This window comes from Anser anser (assembly GCF_964211835.1).
Source record: "Anser anser genome assembly, chromosome: 5".
Taxonomy (NCBI): Eukaryota; Metazoa; Chordata; class Aves; order Anseriformes; family Anatidae; genus Anser; species Anser anser.
In genome coordinates, this window is record NC_139725.1 from 37,246,981 (window position 1) to 37,269,717 (window position 22,737).

General features: G+C 41.2%; 1 protein-coding gene across 2 annotated transcripts; it reads left to right on the forward strand.

Annotated features, from left to right (window-relative positions):
- The first annotated feature begins 117 nt into the window (after positions 1-117).
- GTF2H1 (general transcription factor IIH subunit 1) lies at positions 118-22,100 on the forward strand. Of its 2 annotated transcripts, none has more exons than XM_083839004.1 (15): positions 118-513; positions 4,205-4,373; positions 6,195-6,387; positions 8,822-8,984; positions 10,593-10,686; positions 11,411-11,560; positions 12,597-12,676; positions 13,423-13,553; positions 14,723-14,810; positions 16,123-16,211; positions 17,062-17,179; positions 17,970-18,060; positions 19,539-19,654; positions 20,499-20,591; positions 21,229-22,100. In XM_083839004.1, the coding sequence occupies exons 2-15, from the start codon at positions 4,220-4,222 to the stop codon at positions 21,313-21,315; spliced, it is 1,647 nt and encodes a 548-aa protein (XP_083695130.1). In that variant the 5' UTR covers positions 118-513; positions 4,205-4,219; the 3' UTR covers positions 21,316-22,100. The 2 variants fall into 2 exon arrangements, with proteins under 2 accessions (XP_083695130.1, XP_083695131.1); XM_083839005.1 differs by lacking the exon at positions 118-513 and adding an exon at positions 985-1,126.
- The last annotated feature ends 637 nt before the right edge of the window (positions 22,101-22,737 follow it).

Sequence of the window (22,737 nt, forward strand, 5' to 3'; positions counted from 1 at the left end):
CGTGACGCTGACGCGGCGCCCCCCCTCCCCCCGCGGCGGGCCGTTGCCGAGGGGAGGCCCCTCCCCCGCAGCGCCGCGCCGGGCGGCGCCGAGCTGGGAGCGGAGCGGCCGGGGCCTGCCGGGCCCGATGGCGGGGGACGAGCGGGAGCCGCGCCCCGCGGGGCCGGGTGACGGCGGGGACCGGGGAGGGCCGGGCGCGGCGGGCGGGGGGGAGCGGCGGGGTGGGCGCGGCACCGGCGCCGCCGCCCCCCCTCCGGCCGCTCCCGTCATGGCGGCGGGGGAGGGGCCGTCACGTGAGCCGGGAGGAGGAGGGAGGGAGAGCGGGAGGGGCGGCCACGTGACCGCCGGGCCCGCGCGGCGGCGGCCCGCTCCCCCGTCACGTGACGCGGCCTCCTCCCTCCCTCCTCCCCCCCCTCCGCGGCGTGTTCCGGTCACGTGCCCGCCCCCCGCCCGCCCCATGGCCCCGGCAGCGGCGGCCCGACCCCCCTAGCGCCCGGCCGGCCCCCGCCCACGGTAAGCGCCTGGGGGGGGCGGCGGGGCCGCGGCTGCGGCGCATCGCGGGGACGCGGCCCTCAGGCGCCTTCCTTGCGGCCGCGGTCCGGCCCGGCCCGGTCCGGCTCGGCTCGGCCCGGCCCGGCGGGGAGCGTTAGGCCGGGAGGGCTCCGCCGGGACTGAGCCCGGGCGGCGGGAAGGTGGCGGGGGGCACAAAGGCGGGGGCCCGGGGCAGGCCGGCGCGGTGGCGGCTGCGCCCCGAGGGCGCCGCTGCGGCGGCTCCCGGCCCCGCGCTGAGGTGACGGGGCGGTGGGGCCGCGCCTCGGCGGGCCGGCTGCCCGCTGGGACCGGCCGCTGACCGCTAGCGCCGGCTGCCCGCCGGTACCGGCTGCCCGGCCTGCCCTGCGGCAGCGGAAACCGAGCGGTGAGGCTGGCACAGCCCAGCTGCCGGCCCCTGCCCGCATCTGAGTTAGCCAGTGGTGTAAAGGTTTCCTCCGTTCCTGCTCAGACCTCCCCGACCCCGCAGGAGGAGGCTGGGGCCAAGTGCTGGTAACGGAGAGCGCTCAGCAGGGCGTTACGAGGCTGGCTCCCGGCTTTGGGATCAGTTAGGAAGAGTCTCTGCGTTAAAGGCAAGGTAACCGTTGAAATGTAATGGTATTGCCAAAAAGCTGTGTTCACTTCCAAAAGCTGGTCAGGCATTGAGTGGGTTGCCCAGGGAGGTGGTGGAGTCACCATCCCTGGGGGTGTTCAAGGAAAGGTTGGATGTGGTGCTTAGGGACATGGCTTAGTGGGTGATGGTGGTGGTAGGGGGAGGGTTGGACCAGCTGATCTTGGCTTTTCCAACCGTAATGATTCTAAGATTCCCATAGAGCTGGGAGAGGAGGGGTTAGTCATAGATAAGCAAACAGGACCTTTTGTTTTGTTTTACGCCAAGCTGAAGCTTCCTGATTGATCTTGCCAGTTGTAAATTGCAGCTGACATTAACATCCCCAAGACAGGCTTGATGACAAGTCATACCCATGGGTTAAGGCCTACCCCTTTATCCAGATGGTTTTCAGAGCTACCAATCATGTCTTTAAAAGCTTTGTCACTACAGAATTTTCAAATAAACTGTCTGGTTTTCCTGTTCAGGAAGATGCTTAAGCCAGAGAAAAGTCTTGTCTTCCAAAATATGCAATTGAACAACTCCAACACTGCTTCTTTTAGCAGCAGATTAAAATTATCAGTCAAAGATGTAAAATAAGAGAATTTCTCCCTAGGAATGTTGCAGTTGTTGCCTCTTTGAGCAGCAATATCATCATCTGCAGTACTGGTTCCTGGAAGCTTCAGCACAGTTGTTAAATATAGATGTTAGGATATTGGGGCAGGCGTGAGCAGATCATTGATGGCTCTCACCCTTCTTCATCGTAAGCCTTAAGTGTCAAAAAAAAAAAAAGAGAAAGTGACTGGCTCCCTGCATGTGCACGGTGAGGATATCGCCTTCCCCTCTGCAGTCAATAGGAGACCATCCTCACGCTTTTCTAGCAGCTGGGTGAGATTTCTATTTTAGAATTTTGGACTTCTTGTAACAAGAGAAGCCATCTTGTTCTCGTTAGTGAAAGACGGTAACTTTTCTAAGTCCTGATTATTACTCTGTTTTACTCTTTCTGATGTATTGTTTAAAAGACAGCTCGGGGTTTTCTCCATTTTGGGTAATGCTTGTTGTGCATATCATCCTACTGCCACCATAAATTACTGCATGAAAAAGGAAGCAGAGCAGTGACAAATAAGAACGGCAGCAAGCTCATGCATTCGCTCTCCCAGAAGGTAGAATGGGCCACTTGTGGGATAATTGTGCGTTCACAGATTGCACACTGCAGGGTACTGTGCTAGAAGCACTGCGTCTGTAAAGGAGAAGTTGCTAGCTGCTGATCATTTTCCTCCTAGTTAAAAGACTGCTTGTAGGTGGGTGAAATAGCATGGTTAAAAGCAAAGCAACTTGCATCAGAAAGCCTGACTATGGAAATGCTTTCCTTTTCTTTCTGTTCAGAACGATTTTAATTCCTTTGCATTTTGTGGTTTTGTCTCTACTGCATTTGCTAATAATGACCTCAGAGGACTGTAAATTAACAAGGGGAGAAAAGCGTCAAAATCTGTAGTCTTGCGTATATTGAGGTTTCTGGTCTATTGGATTCTGTGGCTAGCTGCCTTTTTCCGGTAAGGATAAGGTGCTGATGAGAGACTACGGACCTGCAACAGGAAATTCTCCATAAAATGGTAGCATAAATAGCACCGAAAGAGAATAATGCTGCTGGGGAGACTGTAATGGATTATGCTAGGAAACAGTCCTGAAATTATGCCATGCAGTTTTCCTTGAGAGAGCAGTATTAGCAGGGCTGCTCTGAATGTGGCACAGCATGTTCTAGTGGCTGCTGCAGTGGTGCTGATGTGAACCCCCACGTTCAGCTCAGCATCACTGAAGTCTTGGGCGAAGCCTTGGCTGAGTGACGCGATAAATGAGCAAAGCTTAAGTGCAGAGCCCGTTTGCCATTGAATCAGTATTTTACTTAACGCATTGCAATGATGGGTTTTGACTTGCCGAAGGGAATGCTATCCTACTATTTAGATTGTCAGAGTAAGATCTCCTATCTTGCTGATGTCTTTAAAAAAAAAAAACAAAACACTGCTATCTGAGTTTCAATACTCAGAAGTATCATTTTGTGATACCTATTATTAGTGTGATAGGTGATGTAAATTGCTTTTTGAAGTTTGATGCAGACACCAGCAAACATTATTATAAAACACATAAAATACATGTATCACCTTTTGAAAATACTGTTCTATATATCAACAGAAAAGTTTGTGGTGTACAAAATACAGCAATTGGACAGACTAAACGTTTACAGCAAACATACTAAACCTGGGATTTTTTGATAAGTGTGCAACAGTATGTTAACAAAATCTAGACATACCTATGGCATACATATTCTCTTGAGACATTTAAGGCTGTAGAGTGAACCTGAAAAGAGGAGGGATGGTGACTACTGGGAAGATTATCAAAAGGACTCGTGGCATGTATCAAAAGGTTAGTCGATGAGAGGCTAGTGAAAAAATGCCCAATCTTTTGAAGGAGGTATAACACAGTCCAGTCCCTCTGAGGGATGGGGATAGGAGACTGGACAGCTGGGATCAAGCGTACCAAATATCGTTCAAGTCTTGGGCAAAAATCACTACAGTAGAAACAGGACTGTAACTGGATTGTTATCTTTAGTGCAGAGGAGAACTGAAAATCCTTGTTTTTTCACATACCTTGTATCCCTCCCTCTTGTGAAATGATTTAGCATCTGCTGTTCATACTGAAGAAGGAAAATGCTGCCAAATGCCAGAGGAGATCTGGAATTTGTGTTCCTTGTGTAGCTTTGGTTTTCTTCCGAGCTTGAAAAAACAGTAAAGAAAGGTTAAAATAGGAGAACTTGGTTATCAGTTTAAGGTGTGCAGGTCTTTTATGGGAGCACGAGGAGTCTCAGCAATATAATTAGGTGAATTATTTAAGTAGCTCGCACTGTTTTGTCTAAATAAATTTGCTAACTGCATGGTCACAGGGGAGCATGTCTATCTGCATTAGTTCAAAAATGATGTAGGCATTAATGAGTAAATGTGGGCTGTAATACCTTGACAGGAATAGTAGGAGATAAGTGATGATGATGATAATCAACTCTACTCTTTTTAATAGTTCCTTGTAGCCACAATGGCGACATCATCTGAAGAAGTGTTACTGATTGTAAAGAAGGTACGTCAGAAGAAGCAGGATGGGGCTCTCTACCTTATGGCTGAAAGGATAGCATGGGCACCTGAAGGCAAAGACCGCTTCACAGTCAGCCATATGTATGCAGACATAAAATGTAAGTAAAGACTTTTCCTATTCCAGCTTCAGTAAGTGGTGTTTCAAGAAATGTTTAAATACAGTCCAAAGCTTATTTGCTATAAAACACTGGTAGGTAATTCAGGAAGGTTGCAAGGGTCTGGGGCTTTGTCTAGGCTATTCTGTATAGCAGCAGTGGTCAGGACCATGGTACGTGCTTAACAGTTGATAAAGGATGTAATTGCAGAACTTCTGTACTTTTCAGATTTGTTACACTGCACTTTCTATTAACTTTTGAAAAATTTCTGCGATAAATCAAACAGAGAAATTATCTATGCCATATGCTTGTGGAGGGAAGGGTGGGAGAAGGGTTGAGGAAGAGTATAGGATTTTCAGGGTCTAACACAGAAGCTGTCTGGCATGTCATCTGTTAAACTATGCATCTAAAGCTGTTCCAGTTTTCATATAAAGTGAACCTCGCTGTTTTATTTTCATCCAAGAGACCACAGCTTCACAAGTGCTAGCTTCTGTAGTTTGGCCTGACTGTAATGCACCCAATAAGTGTTTGCTATTGCAATAGCAGAGTACTTGCAAGTCAAAACTGAACAGGAAACGTCTATTCTATGCTGCCTTTCTCGCTCCAATTAGTACTCGTGTTCCATGTGTTGTAATGCCAAAAAAGAATTTTAAAATGTTGTATGCATCACTTGGTTAAGCTTTAGTGATTACTGCTGTCAGAAGTCACATACAAGTACTGCAGCATGATCAAAAGTGTGTGTGATGAATCAAAACTAATATGCTGTTTTCTGAAATACAAATGTGACAAGAAGTTTAAAGGGTCTGTTCACTTATATTCAATTTTGTGAAGGTTTTATCCAGCCATTTAGCTTATACACACTTAAGCAGCTTACATATTAAAGTGTACAGGCATATAAGTCATTATAACTTAGATGACTCGCGCTTATTTGTTTTTTTCAAAATCAAAAAAGTGGGATAAGAAATTTGTAAGAAAGATCATGATTTAGGGGTGACCTTTGGTTCCTGTCTCCAAGTTGCATTGGAGAAAGGGGCCAAGATTGGGAGTTAGGTGGGTGCCATTTGCAGGGCTATGCTGAAGTCAATATAACAAAACAATCCATAAATGTAGTTGTTTACTGTCCATAAACTTAGTTGTTCTAGCCTCTGGTTACAAAAAGCAGGAGTTAGCTTTTTCTTATGAGTCATTAGGGTGTAGTAGCACCTTGGAGGCACCTGGGGATCACCTTTGGGGAGTACTGTGGCTAACTGTGCTTACAGCACGCCGCTTGAAAACAGCATACTTTTGCTGTCAACATCCTGTTACCCCACCCTGCATCTGCTTTCTTACTACTCTTCTGTGGGAGCTGGCCCAGCTGGAAAAACAGAAGGGGGGTTACTTTTTAATGGCTCGGTTCCTTGGCTTGGCCTGCTGCACAAACGCTAGCACCAGCGCAAGAGAGGCAGTGGGAAGAAGGGGCAAGGGTGAAGTGACAAGGCTGTCACCTTTCAGCAGCAACCTGGACTTGTACCAGGTTGAAGTCTCCAGGTGATGAAAAGCTAATTCACAGGAGTTTGCTAACAGAGAATGTAGTGAATACCAAGCTGAATCTGGGCTCCTGAGCTGTGGCTGAAGGATACTGGGTTTTGGAGAGGACAAGGTGCAGCATTCCAACTAATTTAAGGGGAGGACTCTGTTCTACTTGTATGGCTGGAGTTCACACGTAGGATAATGACATTTAATTGGATGATGTGGATAACTGCTTGTAACCAAATACTCTAGGGTAGACAGTTTCTTATATAAGCTTACTGTCTGTTGCTAATTAATGCTCTCTGTGTAATCTAGGCCAGAAAATCAGTCCAGAAGGTAAAGCTAAAATTCAGCTTCAGCTAGTATTGCATGCAGGGGACACAACCAACTTTCACTTCTCCAATGAAAGCACAGCAGTGAAGGAGCGAGATGCTGTAAAGGATCTTCTTCAACAACTGTTGCCCAAATTCAAAAGGAAAGCTAATAAAGAACTTGAGGAGAAAAACAGGTAAAGAGAAAGGAGTCTGAAAGCTGTCTTTGTTTTTATAAGTCTTGTCTAACTTGTGTTGTATTGCAACGTGGTTTGCGATGTTGCATTTGTAAAAATCTCTCCGCTTTCAATTTAGAGGCAGTTCCTCAGGACTTATATAACTCTAACATGTTGAGACTGTGCTTGTGTTCTCAGTGACACATTCTCGAGGTGTAAAGGCAGCCAGACCAGCTGCTACCCAGTCTTTGTTACCTATCGCTATGAGATGAAAGTGCCCAACTGGCAGTCTGTCTCTTTAGTGTGCTTAAGTACATAAGTACCAGTGAGAAAAGCTGTCTGAAAGATTTTTTTTCCAGAAGTTCTCACCTTCCTTGATTTGTGCTTGTTTTTTTCCTCCCTGCATAACCCTTTCCTTCCTGCCTGCCCCTGCCAAATATTCTCCTGTTTTTTATATACTATACTAAATTACTCAATTTTTTCATACATCTCACTTGACGTGTAGTAGTTTGTTATTTGGCACACAGGATATTTATTCTAAAAAGAATTTAGAGATGAGTTTCAGGAACTAAGTCCTTCTTTAAAAGGGCTTTTAAGATTTGCTTCCTTTCCTATAAAATATTTGTTTTAAACCAGCCCTTGTGGGCTTAGGGCACACTTCTCTGTGACTCCCCAGATGAGTTTCACTAGCATCCCCTGTGAATCCTGTATCTGCTAGCTTCCCTTTTCAAAGACTGTTGTAGCTTTGAACTTATCTAAGTTAAAGGTAAACTTTATATTTTTTAACCAAAAAATAGGACTTTACTGGGCAGATTAGATCTTTACAAAGGGATTTCCCAAACAGACAAGAATCCTTGCACTGGAGCTCTGACAAATCTGAGATGAACTGTTTTCAGTACTGCAGTGACAGCTAGACTCTACAGTAGTGCAGGCTACCTTGGCACTGTTACCATACTGGTTTCTTTACGCTAATTCCTTATTTCTAACAGTAACACCACCAAGTAGGTGGACAGTCTTAGCTCTCAATCTTTGTAGCTGTAAATGGAGTTTTACAGTACTATGCTATGTGGCATTAATAGCTTTTCTAGTTACAGAAAACTAGAATCAGAAAAGACAGAATCTTTAGAATGGACTGTTCTAGTCTGTTCTTTTAACAATTAAAGTTCAAGACCAGTGATGGGGCTTCACTAGCCTAATTTGGAAGAGATGAGGCCAAAAAGTCTAGCCTATTCTGGTACAGTACTTCATCCAGAGTCCTTGTGGCATTCCTCTGCTTGCTTATACTTGGGGTGAGGTATGTACCAAAATTCCAAGATTAAATGAGCTATTTCAAATTAAGATTATTTCCTGCTGCACTAATTAGTGGTCATGGCTACTAATCCATATTTGTTTAAAAAAAAAAAAAGGATAAAAAATAACCTTGGTAAGAAAACATACTAGCAATGTCCTGTCCCAGAAGGTTACCACTTCTATCTCATCCTACTTTGTCCTCAGAGCTGCTACAGACTTTGGCTCAGTCCAAATTGCAATCTGTCTATGTTCTTCCTTAGACTATGTACTATGTATTCATAAGACGCCTCATTTTTTTGTTCACAACCAAGACCCTGAGGAACATGCTTAAGGTTGTTGAGGTTATTGGCTAATTGTCCGTGTGCATGCATAGTTCCCAGCAGATAACCTAGTGTGGGCTTCTAATTGGTATACAGCTGCATGAAAAAGAGAACGTGAAATAACTGAAGTTTCTGGTGCATACCTTTTTTGTATCGTGGATAGTAAGGGTACTTGCTTGATATTTGGTTTCTAACTTCTGTAAACATTACTCCCTGGTGGAGGTAGTGACACCGAATGTTTCTGCAGCACTTGCACCGTATGCAGTAGTTAAGTGGTGAAGGTCCTACTGTCACCAACAGAAATGTAAATGAACAAAAATCTCAAGATCATGTGTGTTTTAAGCTATCTTATGCCATGCGTATTTTGTTATCTGTACTCTTGCACTAAAGTAGAGACCTGTAACTACCAAATTCTAAGATTTTAAACAAGAATTGGACAGTGCCCAAATCCCCTTTTTCTACTACGAGACTTTGGTAATGGTAGTTCAGGAAGAGTCAGTGTGCTTTTGCAGTTCACAAGACTCTAGTCTTGGGCATGCAAAGGCACAAAAGCTTCACAGAATATTTAAAGACAAGACATTAATCCCATATTAATGTTTTCCTAGGCTTTACTGTTTTGTAGCACTTAATGCTATTCCTTCAAGGTTTTTTAAGCCCTTTCTTCATTCTTTTGAGACAAGTATCGTTATTGAGGTTGGTTATTTACACAATCTTATTAAGAAATACACAGCATTTTTTGAAAGAAGAGTTAGTTTCTGTTCCTTTTGTGAACTCATGTTAGTTATGGAAATCCTAGTGATTTATTCTTCAGCGTTTCAATTGTATTCAATACATTCTTTTACCAGAATGCTGCAAGAAGATCCTGTTTTGTTTCAGCTCTATAAAGACCTTGTTGTGAGCCAAGTAATCAGTGCTGAAGAATTCTGGGCCAATCGTTTAAGCCTGAATGCAGGGGATAATTCTGCAGCACCTAGTAAGCAGGATGTGGGCATCTCTGCAGCATTTCTGGTATGTTGAACCTCTAATTTAAAACACTTTAGAGCAAACAAATTGGGGAAAGATTTCTGCTCTTATACTTTATTCCCATATACTTCAATGTTCTTCTTTCTCTGTTAAAATATTGCAAGTGTAAAGGGGAGAAAAAAAGTAAACATTTTGTGCAAATCTGCAACCTCAAAATTCTGTCAATTTAAGATGCTCAGATTGAACTTAACCTTAAAGAGGCAATAGGCAGATGCTCTTTATACTGCTGCTTTGTCTTCCATGTAACAGAAAAAATGATTAACTTAGTCACTATAGTGTATTAATGCAATTAATTAATGCAATAAAAGAGTGTCTGTTGCAACATCCATGTGCATAAATGAAGCCGCGAAGACACCCACACAAAGCAGTCTTATTCCTTCCCTGTGTTTGTTTTTCTAAGCTGGTACATGCTTTCAGCTAGCCAAAGAACAACTTGTACATCTGAAAGCTTGTTTTATCTCTTTCCCCAACTTTCAGTTATGTTATCCCTTCGTAAGATCTCAATGCTTTTGTAATCTGAATGCAATCTAAAAGTAATCTAGGTACAATCTTCAGATTCCTTCCACAGGGACGTGTTTTTACTCCTGCAACAAAACTCATACAGATTATGATTTGCTAGCTGGAATCCCATTTTTACCTTTGTAATGACTGTTTGCACACGCTAAAGGTTTGGGAGGGAAAGAGGAGATGGGAATTGTTTTCTGGCCTACCTGCTATACAAGTGCTCACTTTTCCCTTTATAAATACCTGAATCAGTTAAATGAATTTGTTTTGATTTTCTGTCACCGCACTATTCTTACACCTTAAAAAAAAAGTGAAGCTTTCTTAAAGTAACTGATTGTTACTTTAATAACCAGTTTGTGTACACTGCATTTGTGAAGAAGAAATCTCTAGGTATGTGTGTTCTCATCCAAGTTAAAAATAACTGTCTGGCTCTGTTCAGAATGAGTGCTTTTCTAGAAACAAGGTAGTACTAAAAACTAGAATTTAAGTGTACAGGAAAATGAAGAAAAGGCAGCATATGCTTTCCTCGGTTACTGAGAATCTGACTCTGCTTGCTTGATGCAGAGCTTCCTAAAATGATCACTGAACTGTAACTCGCAAGTTCTGACTAAGGCTTACAGTCAGTTTTTAAATGCAATGTTATTTATCACTTATACTGAGATGCTTTTAGTGCTTAAGAAAATAAGGTGTAACAACCATAAATTATCACTGATTCTTCGCTATCTGAATTCTTGAATGAATACCAAAAGATAGGGCATATACAGTAAACATGCCTTTTCTTGCTTTGGAACAAGGTTATATTAAACTAAGTATATCTCCCTTGATTGATGGTCTTTTTCATCTTCTAAAATCTACAGTCTACTTCTTGAATCATCCCTTAAGTGGCAAGTATAACAAACTAATTAATGCATGCTCTTTTATTTACCACTCCAAAAATAGCTATTTATGATCAAATATGCTATGTATTACTGGAGGAAGATGATTATCTGCAGCAGAATTTGACTTAGTTATGCCTTTTTTTTTTTCCTTCTCCATTTACAGAGGGAATTCAGACTTAAACTTTCTCCTCCCTGTATGCTTTTTTTTTAGGCTGATGTACGGCCTCAAACAGATGGCTGCAATGGTCTGAGGTACAATTTGACTTCAGATATCATCGAATCCATATTTCGAACATATCCTGCAGGTAAGAATCGTGCTTTGCATTACAAATACATTAATTTAAGATTTGTTTACTACCATTTTACTCCAGGAAGACTACATTGCAAGCCTGAGCCTGTAAGTATAAAGGACTGTATCTTCAGTCTCTTTGGATGATTTTTCCCTGCCTTATTTCCTTAATTTGAGAAGGGATGGAAAGAAGTATGTGCTAAGACATGCTTTTGAAATGAAAACTTGATTTCATTAGATGAAAGCATTTCAACTTGTTGCACTGACTTTTTTTAATTGTAAGCAGTTACTTGGCTCCCATAATACGCCCCTACTGATCATGTCATTTTTTTTTTTCCCTCCATGATACCACCTTTAGAGGAGGGCAAGAGACCGTTCCTTCCCTTGCACTATGCTGAACTCTGACAAGGGTTCCTTTTGGCTCTAGGTTAAAAATGCTAGATCCATCCTGAGAATAACTAGAATTCTGGTAAATAAGACTTTGTATGTGTGTGCGCGTGTGTGATTCAGATTAGAATATTCTGGTTTCTGTGATGTACATTTCTTTTCAGAGCACTAGGTAGTATTGTAAGGCATAGAAGAGTTTGCTGATGTTTAACTACTGCATTCCCTTACATTTAACTGGCACCAATGGTGATAGCACTAGACAGAAAGCACGGAAGCAAGCAAGGAATTTTCAATGTAAAGTACTGTATTAGGATTTGCAGAATACTTTGTAATCATTACTTGCTTGTTCACAGTAAAAATGAAATATGCAGAAAATGTTCCACATAACATGACAGAGAGGGAATTCTGGACACGATTTTTTCAGTCTCATTATTTCCATCGGGACAGACTCAATACAGGCTCAAAAGACCTCTTTGCAGAATGTGCCAAACTGGATGAAAAAGGTAAGTTTTCTTTTTCTGCAATAGGCTGTTAACTTAGCAGTATTATAGAGCACAAATCAAGAGGTATGGCTAGTGAACTTTGCAAAACTCAAGTCAGAGTTCTCACATGTCTATCTATTGGACATCTTGTTTGTCAAACTGTGAGAGGTAGAGATGGACATTGGAAGTTGTCTATAGCTTTATTATTCTTAGGCTGTCTGGTAGCAAATGCATTCCTTGAAACAAATGGGGAAGTGCTAGTACTAGAAATACCCTTTATCACAACTCAGGCAACAATAAATCAGTGATAAATTCCAAAAATAAGTGATCATGATAGTATACTTACGCTCTGCCATCAGTTACTATGGAATAACTTCCTTTACATAAGCCTTCATTTCATGCTGTGCGCACAATTTAGAGCAGGTATAGCTTTTGTGGTAGGATCAGTTTTCCACAATAGACAAATGTAGATCCTGTTACCTGTTCTGTCAGTCATTTTAATAGAAGCTTAAGTCAGATGATATTTAAGATTTCATATTAAACTTTTCTATATGATTACAAACCTACCTCGAATGTGAAGAGATGAGATCATTTAACACCATTCGTTGGTGCATGTTCTGTCTAGTGAATACATTCTATTAGGAACCCACAACCCTTCACAAGTAAAAGCTATCACCAGATACAAACTACCATTCTACCTAAGACAGTCCAGCAATACAGTGCCAAAATTAGAAGAAACAAAACTAAGGCCTCCCAGTTCCCACTAATACAACTAATATTAAATGCATACTCTTTTTTATAGATAGAACAGCGTTCAGTTGTGTAGAAGTTGTTGAAAGCTGCTGTAATTAGTAGGCTGCTCTTTTACAATAATATTCTAAATTTATGGCCTATTTTGAAGGGAACTTTGAAAAGGGTTGGAAGTTCTAGTCATGGTGATATTTGGACATCTGCAGAACCTTTGGCCTTTCCTTAAAGGTTAAATAGAGTGTAATAATCCCATAATTATTTCAGTTTTTTTTTTTCATGGTCTTTTCTTTCTGTTTCTTTCCTACAGGGTTAAAAACAATGGTATCTCAAGGAGTAAAAAACCCTCTGATAGATTTAACAGCTTTGGAAGATAAAACATTAGATGAAGTAAGTACTTGGCAAAAATACAAAAAAAATCGTTTCATTTAAGGGGAAAGTGGGTCTTTCTCCTGTTGAAATTACTACAAATGCTTATTCTAAGACGGGTCACTTACTAGGCTGCTGTGCTTGTTGAGTACTCAACATTTACACAGTTATGTGTGTGAAGAACTGGAGCCTGTGCTCAGATGCCTGCCTTAGTGTGCTGGGTATAAAGCCAGACTTCTCTCTTTTTAAGAGGAATTACTTCGCTTTGCCTTCAGCCACCTGGTAACTGGGGAACACTGCCAGCATTAAGGCTTGAGGTTTTTTGAATTCCCAGTGCTATCACATCCTCCAGACAGGTGTCATTTAGCCTGCAGGCTGCTGGTGTTCTACAAGAAGTTAAAAAGAGGTCAGTAACACAATTGCTAGTTCTTACTTGCCATCCGTGCCTGTCTGTTTAGTACAGGTGATCCTTTTTTTTTTTTAAAGCTAGTCCTGTATACACAACAGATCAAGGTGTCTTATAAAATTACTTGTTTAAGACTTTTTTTCTGACACCTCTAAATGTTCAAGCATTTGAAGTTTTTTCAGGGCAGATGTGGGTGATAGTGGGGGGGGGGAAGGTAAGAAAACACTGCTTCAGATGATGGTACAGTATCACCCAGTGAAATTGCAAGGAGGTGGCACACAGGCTTCCTGACTCAGTGGAAAACACAGAATGGTCCTTCTGGCTTTGAGAGAGGAGGTAACTAGTGTTATTTTCTTTGTAGGGCTATGGTGTTGCTTCTGTGGCCTCTACATCAAATGCCTCAAAATCTGCTAGAGAAAGTAGCAATGCTGCCATTATAAAACGCTTTAATCATCATAGTGCCATGGTCCTTGCAGCTGGCCTCAGAAAACAGTAAGTTTAAATGTTATCTAAAAGCTAAATTTTGTTGCATACTTTAAGGAATTTCCAAAAGGAAAATACATCTGCAGTTCCTCATCCAGCCTCTTTTTATGAATGAACTATTAGGCTCTAGAAATGAAAGTACTGTTAGGTTCCATTTTACTTCATACACTTTTTTCAGAGCTGTCTGAAATGATAAATGCTATTTTTAGCTGGGTTGCTATCATACAAATCAGATACAGAAAAGGAAAGGATGTTTCTGCTTTAGCGCTCTAGCCTTGCTGAAGGCTGCAGAAGACAGAATTCTGTTGGCTGTGCAGGGGGAGAGAGGTCTGGTACAGGAAGTTCCTATTGCCTGCCTTCCAGGAGCAGGCCTGCTGGGGCTTCCTATAGCAGGTTGCATGGGAAGAGGTCAAAGCAGAAGCAGAAGAACAGTGTGACTTGGGTGGATCACGTTAGAGGTTTACCCAGTGCAGCACCCTGTCCCTGACCATGCCTTAAAGGTATCGGCTGGTTACATATATTTGTAGTGGAAAAACTTGTTAGAAGAGGAATGAAATGGGTTTGTTGTAAGGTCTGTGGTACAACTTGTTTATAGACAACCACCTAAACAACTGATTATTACTGTACCAAAATCCTACAGGCCTTACCTGTGAGAGATCTTATTTAAATCATTTCTTCTGCATGGCTGAGCTCCCTCTCATTGTTCTTGTCTCACCCAGAATGAGCAGTGGGCCTCAGATAGCATTCTGGGTAATATGTGTTTCTGTTCCTCAGTTCAGAGTGAGACAAGACAGTAGCTCTCGTTCTGAAACAGTACTATTTCAGAGCTCCCATAGCTCTGCTAATACAAGATTGGCCTCAGTGTGTATGCAAAGTGTTTGTTTTGCATGATTTTGCTGTGTCCCACTTGCATTGTGGGCACGCTACTATTTCTGCAGAGAGGCAGAAGTACCCTTCCCTGCTGTTGAATTTCCCCCTTGACAAACAGGGTCATTTGAGGAATTGGTTCCTTTTATCTAGATCAGCTTCTATAAGTTAAGACATAAGGGGGGGAAGCTGGTATACAGTATGAAGACGCATATAGAACTTTTGAAATAAATGTATTTACCTTGTCTCTAGCATGTATTTAAAACTTCCTTTGAGGTGGATTCTTTTTAATGCTGTTTCTCTATTTTAAGAGAAGCACAAAATGACCATTACAGTGAGACCAGCAGTATGGATGGAAACTCCAGGGATTCAGATTTCTTTCAACCACCAATGAAAAAGGTATAGTTAGCTGATGCGATTCTGGTTGAAAGGAATTGGATGCTGTCTCTTAAAACAATGCTGAAGGTTCATTATGTGTTTTAAGAAGTATCTAAAACAATACTTAAGTTAGCTTTGCTTAAAAGTATATTGAATAACAATTGAGGGCCAGTGAAAAGCTTTGTGCATAGAATATGTCTGTTGGTAAACATGAATGAACTACACCTTGAAGTACTGTTCTGTTAATCTCTTTAGTTATGCCCCATGAAAGCCAAGTTTCCAACATTGTTCTAATTGGACCCAGGTTCTTTCCATGCTGTGCAGATGTATTTTTGCTTTTTGCCTGAACACTTCTAGAAAACATACATATGAAAGAGAGAGGGGTATTCAGGAGACAATATTAACTTGTCAAGTGTATGTTTATAGAGGGGATGATTGAACTGGCACGCAGCAGCCTTCATCTTAAGGTCAGAAGCTGGAGGAAGGTTCAACGGAAAGAGTAGTGATGCCTGGTGCATTGAACTAGGGCAACAGCCTGTTTCAGATGAACAACAGCAGCTCACAAAGTGGGGAAGAAGTACTACAACTGCTACAAAACTTAACTGAATACTCCTTGATAGAGTTGACAGCCAAAATAGAAAATGCCAAGCTGACTCAAAACCTGCATATGTTGTGAGAAAAGGCTGTAAAACACCCAAGTTGTTAAACGTTGCAGTGGTCAACAGCTTTGACTTCCTGAAAGCTGCAGGCTTTTACTGAGGAAGTAAATAGACCAGGACAAGAACAAATGTGATGATGAGAGGAATGAGAAAGTAGCATAAGAGTGGGAGCCTACAAAAGGAAAACTACCCGTGGTGTTACCCATGCTGAAAAAGTTTGTCACCACTGTGGTGACACCTCTCACCACGAATGCTCTAGCTCTATTGTCACCAAATATCTTGAGCAACTGTTAGGATGTTAGTCCTACACTCTTGTACTCCAGTCATTACATTATTACTATTTCTGTTAATCTGGAGATAGCAGGACTTATTTAGAGAGAAAAAAGAATGATGTATGTATAGCAAAATAATTTCTCAAGTGTCGGGGACTGTGAGTTTTGGTCAGAATCTACAGAAAAAGCAGTAGTGCCAAGACTTGCAAGCTGCACGTTTAAAACGGTACTGGGCATACCTCCCTTAGGAGAGTAGACACAAACCATTCCAGCCAATTTTGTTTTCATTAAGGTGTTACTAGCCCTTTCACACAAACTCAGTTAAGTGAGAGAAAAAAGGCAGTAAATGTGCCAAATTGCGCTCTAATTAGTGAAGTGTACAATTCTTTGGTTTATTTTTAGGTGAAACTACAGGAGTCCATTGAATATGAAGATTTAGCAAAGAATAATAGCGTTAAAACTATTGCACTAAACTTAAAGAAATCTGACAGGTAAGTTAACCAAATATGCTGGGCTATTTCAGCATATTCTATCTAGCAGGTCTCATCACAGCCTGCACACAATCGGCTGATTTAGTTTCCACTGTGCCGCAATGAAGTGTGTTTAGGCTAAATTTAGAAACAAAACATGAATTCCTGCATAAACCATCTTCCAAGTAATTCCCATTTAAATTTGTAGTTTGATTTTACCTTGCTTCTCAGCTCGTTAAGCCTCTGTAAACCTACTAGGAGGGCTTTGATATAATTTCTATGACAATCTTAACAGACTTATCTTAAAGGTTCAGCACTTTGTTGCAGCTCAGTGGAAAAACATGTAGCAAGTGTTCATATACAATTCCAAGCAAAATCCACTCCCAGGGGAGAGAAGGGCTGTTGGGATAGTTTGGACTGGCCACTGCTCTTATATTTTTCTAGTAGTTGTTTTTTAGACTCTTCAGTTTAAGAACCATAGAAGTAACTTTAGAGAAGGAGTGATACCACAGGAAGGAGAACAGATCCAAATGTGCGTGTAACTTCGTTTAGCTGAGGTTCAAATAAAAGCAGTGTCAATTCCTTCATTATGATGATATTCCCAGAACTGAGCAAAATAGGTGGCACAGGTAGCTTTTCATTGGCAGAATGATGCTCGCAGATTCAATATAAACGTCTTATTTTGGTGCCATACCATCTCTAACCCAACCTCTTTCCACATGGCAATACATTTACTTTTCATGCCAACAGGATTTAGATAGTGGAGTCAACAGTTGCAAAGCATCTAAAATTGCAAAGATATGAATGGCTGTCCAATGATTTTTTTCCATTTTTACCAACACTCCTATTAATATACTTTTCTCTCTCACAGGTATTATCATGGTCCAACTCCAATTCAATCACAGCAATATGCAACCAGTCAGGATATAATTAGTTCTTTTCATAGTATTAGGCAAGAAATGGAGGCATATGTACCCAAACTAACTCAGGTATGGAAGAATTTTCAGCAAAATTCCTTTCCTAATGTTAACATCTAGCTTCCTGTCTCTCGGCTACTGGAATTTTAACTCAGCCTAAACATAATTTACAACTTTAGGTGATACCTTTTGAGCTGTTGTGTTTAAAATATAAACACAGAAAATAATAAGAAAAAAAAGACAGTTGAAGCTTTGCTGATATTCAGAGTTATATTCTACCATTACCATATTGTTCTGAAGAAATAGTAAAGGCATAAAATAGTAAAGGAGGACAATCATGCAACATGAATACTGGCAAATATTATTGATGCCACCCTCTGAAAATTAAGATATCATGGTGTTAGAAGGTCTAGTAAGCAGGCATATAACTGAATGGGTCTTTTACCCCAAAATGCATTTAGGTAGGATCTGTTTTTAAGTATGGGCTGCAGAGAAGTTCGCTTTTAGCAGTGTGAGGATAGTATGGCCATCTCACCAGCCAGTTTCTGAACTACCCTTCTTAAATTTGGCCATAAGAAAAGGGGTCACAACTGTGAATGTGTCACATCTCTGTATTGTGAGGATTGTCCTGTAGGAGTAGCTGCGCAGCCAGTTCACACACTAGGTAAAGGAAAGGTTTGTTGGTTCATAATTGGAGAGCTTTCATTGAAAACATGAGCTAACAAAGCCACCTCATTTAATTCTTCAGTACAGCAAACTCTTCATCAGAGCGTCCACTGTATCTTCCCAACTATATCTACAATTAGGTTTCTTACACAATTTAATTTAAGGACTGAAATAATTGTTACCTCTTTCCCTTCAGGTTCTTTCAAGTGGTGATGCTACTAGCACTATTGCAGTCCTGTCACCTGGAGGAGCACTTATGCAGGGTGGAACACAGCAAGCCATAAACCGTAAGGACTTAGGATGTATATAGTACTTGAATCACATTTTATTCCTTTTTAAAGCAGCTTGCTGTTTCATCTCTCTCTTAGAATATGTTACACTGATAAAGGAAATTCTGGAAACATGTAGCTGGAGTAAGACTGGTTATGGCAACAAGAAAAAAAAACAACCCAGGCACCCTACGAGGGCGGCGCTGGCTGTACCAGTGCTGCAGCAAGTGAATGACGGAACTTCACAGAGCAAGTGATAAAGGATGCACCTGATACTAAGTCGTTGTACAGTTAATGGGTTTGCTTGCTCAGCATTCTTACTTGTATTTTTTCCTGGATTTTAGAAAATAAAAGGCATAGTAAAAGGCATAGTCTGGGAGAGCTATAAAGAAGTGTGTTCTAGGTAATAGTTTGGAACTAGGTTTTTTGCAGCCTGCATTTAAGATCCACAGCTCCCTGTGAAGGATGTTTTTCTTGTGGACTACAAGGGCAAACAGGCAACCCCTCCTTCTCCCATCTCCATTCAACTGCTCTATTTCCTGTTGTCACATTCATGCCAGCTTGAGTTCCCTTCCCTTTAGTCTCACAGCAGATGAATCCCTGTTCTCACAAGGCAGGGTTTAGTATGGTTCTCTAGTTCACATTTTGTACTTGATCTGAAGGACAGCAGAGACTATGCAGTCTGTTGAAGAAGTATGAATTTCTCATGGTAATAAACAGAAAGGAGTCAGCAAGCCAGTAACAAAGCTTTCTTGCCCATCCCAACTGACAGACTGGGTGCTAAACTCCTTTTCATCAAACCTAACCACCTTCTTTTTAACAGCCTCATCCTCAAGTTTGTTATGTACTGTTCAAGTGACTGCTCCTGCCATTCTCAGTGACAGGCTGAGCTTTTCATCCCTGCTGTTTACAGTTGCAGTGCCCTCCCTGTTCTTGAACAGTGTAGCCATTTTTTTCTTTAAAGCGCTGCTGGGGAGAAAGTTCCTTGTTCCTGCCTAAACTTCTTGTCTTCCGTGTGCCCTGTCACTGACAGGTGCTGTGACTGTTCTCTTTGCCCATGTAACAGCGGGGAAAGTTAGAAGTTACATTAGCTTGCAGTATTCACCGCACACCTCACAGCCCATTTTGCACTGAGCTTTGAACAGAACAAGGCTCTGGTCCCAGAAGCAGTCAGTACTGCCCCGCTGTAACAACAATAATTATTTCTAATTATTACTTCTAATTCTGGATTAAAGCACAGTGTCCATTGTTAGCCTGGCTATAGATCTGCCTCAATATTATGAGTTTCCATGCATAGCCATAAATAAGCAACTGACCTGATCTAATGCCACTGATAGTCCTACTTCAGGTGTGAGGCACCTCAGAGTTCCCTCCCAGCCAACCTTTCTGTCATTCTACTACGAAATGTGTATTACTAAGCTTCTTCATTAGCCTAACATTCTCATTTTACATATGTTAGTTTTGAGTGAAGTGACAAAGCCTTTTTCCCGTTGCAGAGATGGTGCCAAATGACGTTCAGTCTGAACTAAAACACTTGTACGTGGCAGTAGGGGAACTGCTACGACACTTCTGGTCCTGCTTTCCAGTTAACACGCCATTCCTAGAAGAAAAGGTAAGGTGGAGCCTTCCTAGTGTGGGCATGGTTAAGACATGGCCATATCATGGTCTAAAATGACCATCATTAACTTGATGCACAGAACTCATCCCTAGAACTGAAGTTCACAGAACACTATAAAATGTGACTTTTTTTCAGCAACTTGGTACTATTGGCTAAAATCATACTTATCCCTGTAGGCCTCTTAACACCCTTCAGGAACACTTGCTGTGCTCTAGTTTCCAGCAGAATGGTTGGCTGTTTTCCAGCTGCAGATTTATCATTGTCAGTTTAACACACAGAAACTATCGCCCCCCCCTTTCGCAACTTTTAAGACCTAATGTCTGCAACAATGTTTACAAGGAAGTTTTCCTTATCCTTCTATCCATTGCAAAAATCACTCAGCTTCAAAACATGCACTGCTTTTTAGAACAGAGCTGCCTTAATGAAAGGATGTCTGGCTGTAACCAGGTAGGATTGTTACAGTTCTTCTGTTGCCATTCTCAACCTCTGACCTCACGTGGATTCCAAAGATTAAAAACTTGCATTCAGCCATCTTAAATTTTCTGCTGCAAAATGTGGCCTGAAATTCACCATACAGTCTTTGCGTGAAGAAAAAAAAAAAAAAAAAAATGATGTTTTGGTTAATATCTATAGAATTCACTGACCACGTAATAGTAATCACCTTGCCACCACAGTGGATTTTCAGGCATGTTGTACTCAAAAATAAATATGCTTTAAGTTAAAGATGTTTTAGGAGTTTTTCCTTCCTCAAACTGTACATACTTAAAGTATCCCCCAGAATGAGTTACAAGGTGTTCTGTGCAAGCAATTACAACATTGGTTTCTGTCTCTCTCTCAGGTTGTGAAAATGAGGAGCAACTTGGAAAGATTTCAGGTGACGAAGCTCTGCCCATTCCAAGAAAAGATTCGGAGACAGTATTTAAGCACAAATGTAAGGGAAAATTACTCTTAACTTTAATTACATTATATTAATTACATAATTGGTAATGTGAATCATAATTATCAAAGGATGGTGGCTTTGCTGCTTCTTATCCTATGTCATTTTGGTTTTTTTTATTACTACTGAGAAAATTGGCAGAGGGAAATTAGGTACGAAGTTAGGTATGCCTTTTCTCCTTGACTCTCCCTGGCTACCTTGCTGAATGACAACAAACTTGTCAAGAGCTATAACTTTGGAAATTCCTCAAGTGAGACAACAGAAAGGGGCAAGTTATGTTTCACTTTCTATTTCCATCATGAAGTAGAACTTGAGCTACTTCAGAATAATCTCCTACCATATCAGACTTTAAGTGGTTACAGACTAAATACCGGAACAAACAGCAGAACCAAGTGTCACGTCCCTGGGACCTCTTCAGCTTAGTAGCTCTCTGAACTGCTACCTCTGCAGTTAGCATAGAGCTTCTAGGTCCTTTCTCTCCTCATCTGGCATGCCTCCTTGATCTTGGTGAGATCGCTCAGAGTGAATGAAAGGAATAATTCACCTGAGCATCTGTTTGATCAGAGGCAGGGGAGGGGATCTATTTCGTGGTAGCTGAGACATTTATTTTTTTCTCCTCTTAATCTTTCAGTTGATAAGTCATATAGAAGAGATGCTGCAGACGGCCTACAATAAATTCCATACATGGCAGTCCCGCCGTATGCTGAAGAAGACGTGAAAATGCATGCTGTACAGGTTTGAGAGCAAAATCTGCAATAGGTATAGGAATACAACCTAGCACACGTGCAGATCTTATAGTTGTTGCAGGAGGACCTGCAAGCTGTGGACTTCTGGAAATGATGCTAACTGAACTTGCACATTTTTTTGAAAAAGGAACTGAGATTAAACTTGAAAAGTAGGGAGAAAAACAAGGAAGAACCAAAACAGAAGAGCTGAGGCGCAAAAATATTTAAAAGACACTGTTTACTGCAGTTACTCAGGAACTGCTTATGATTTGCATAAAGAGCTGCTTTCAGAAATAAAAAATTTAAAGAGGGTGTATTAATAAAATCTGTTTTTCTGTCTAATTTTTTTAAGAAATGTATGGCACAGGGTAGAAATCAAAAGTTTTTCTTCACTGGATTCTGACATTTTATTGAATTCCGTTTATACTTTCTGCAACCGTTTAATAATATTTTAAAATATAGCAGAAACTGGTTTTGCTCCAAACATTTGGGAGAGTGTAGGTGTCAGAAGACAAGCTTCTGCCATATATTTTCCCCACCAATTGGAAGCAAGAGGCATTGCACTGAAAGCTGTCTATGGTCTGGGGTCCCTGAAGGCACATGGGGCAAACTTTTGCCTGAAGTCTTGGATTTTTATGCAGATTTTTTTCAGCCATCAGGTTTGCATGTTTTCCTTTGAGTGCAAGCGTGTGCTACTGCAATCTTTTTTTAAGGTGGCATTTGTTCTGAGGAGAGAATGCATTTTTAAAAATGAAGTTAAATAAAGTTTCTTACAAAAGCAGTCATTTATTTTCAATTTAGACTTTTTTATTATTTCTTCCCTTAAATCTGTTTTCCTTCACTCTTCCTGTTTGACTGTTACACTATTTTTGGCGAATTGATAATCATTGCAAAGAGAAAAATGTGTTATTTACACAGTGTCCATAGCTATTGGGAATCTGTGCCATACTTTGTTCCAAATAGAACCAGTTCACCATTTCAGACCAACTTGTCTTGTATTAAATGTGACTTAAATGCAGAGTAAATCTGTTTTCTATGATAATATGCAGTTCAATTACATCCTTGTATTTTGTTGTCATCTTGACTGTACTAAGGCCCAGGATGGGCTACTGAGCTTTTTTACTTCTGACTAAACGTGACTGTTAGGTATAGGAGGCATTTACTACAAAGACAAATCAGTGACTATACTTATTCAAAGGAAGCACAGCAGTGTTCTGTAAGGCAGAAAAAATTCCCATTAGCATGCATGATGGCTAAGGTTTTGCCACCACTGGTATGACGTTAAAACATTATAGTATGATTCCAGGTGGAAAACTCCTGTAAATTCCTTCAGCAGAAGAGATGTATTTGTACAGCCAAGTCTGTGCTTGTTCTGTGCTGCTGCTCCATTTATGCAAGAAGGGGTTTTCTTTAAC

Bases quoted from the DNA above. Each gene is read 5' to 3' on its own strand.
- GTF2H1 (XM_083839004.1), top strand. From the start codon at position 4,220: ATGGCGACATCATCTGAAGAAGTGTTACTGATTGTAAAGAAGGTACGT. The intron at 10,687-11,410 runs GTAAGAATCGTG...GCTTGTTCACAG, and splicing joins ATTTCGAACATATCCTGCAG to TAAAAATGAAATATGCAGAA. The intron at 13,554-14,722 runs GTAAGTTTAAAT...CTCTATTTTAAG, and splicing joins GCAGCTGGCCTCAGAAAACA to AGAAGCACAAAATGACCATT.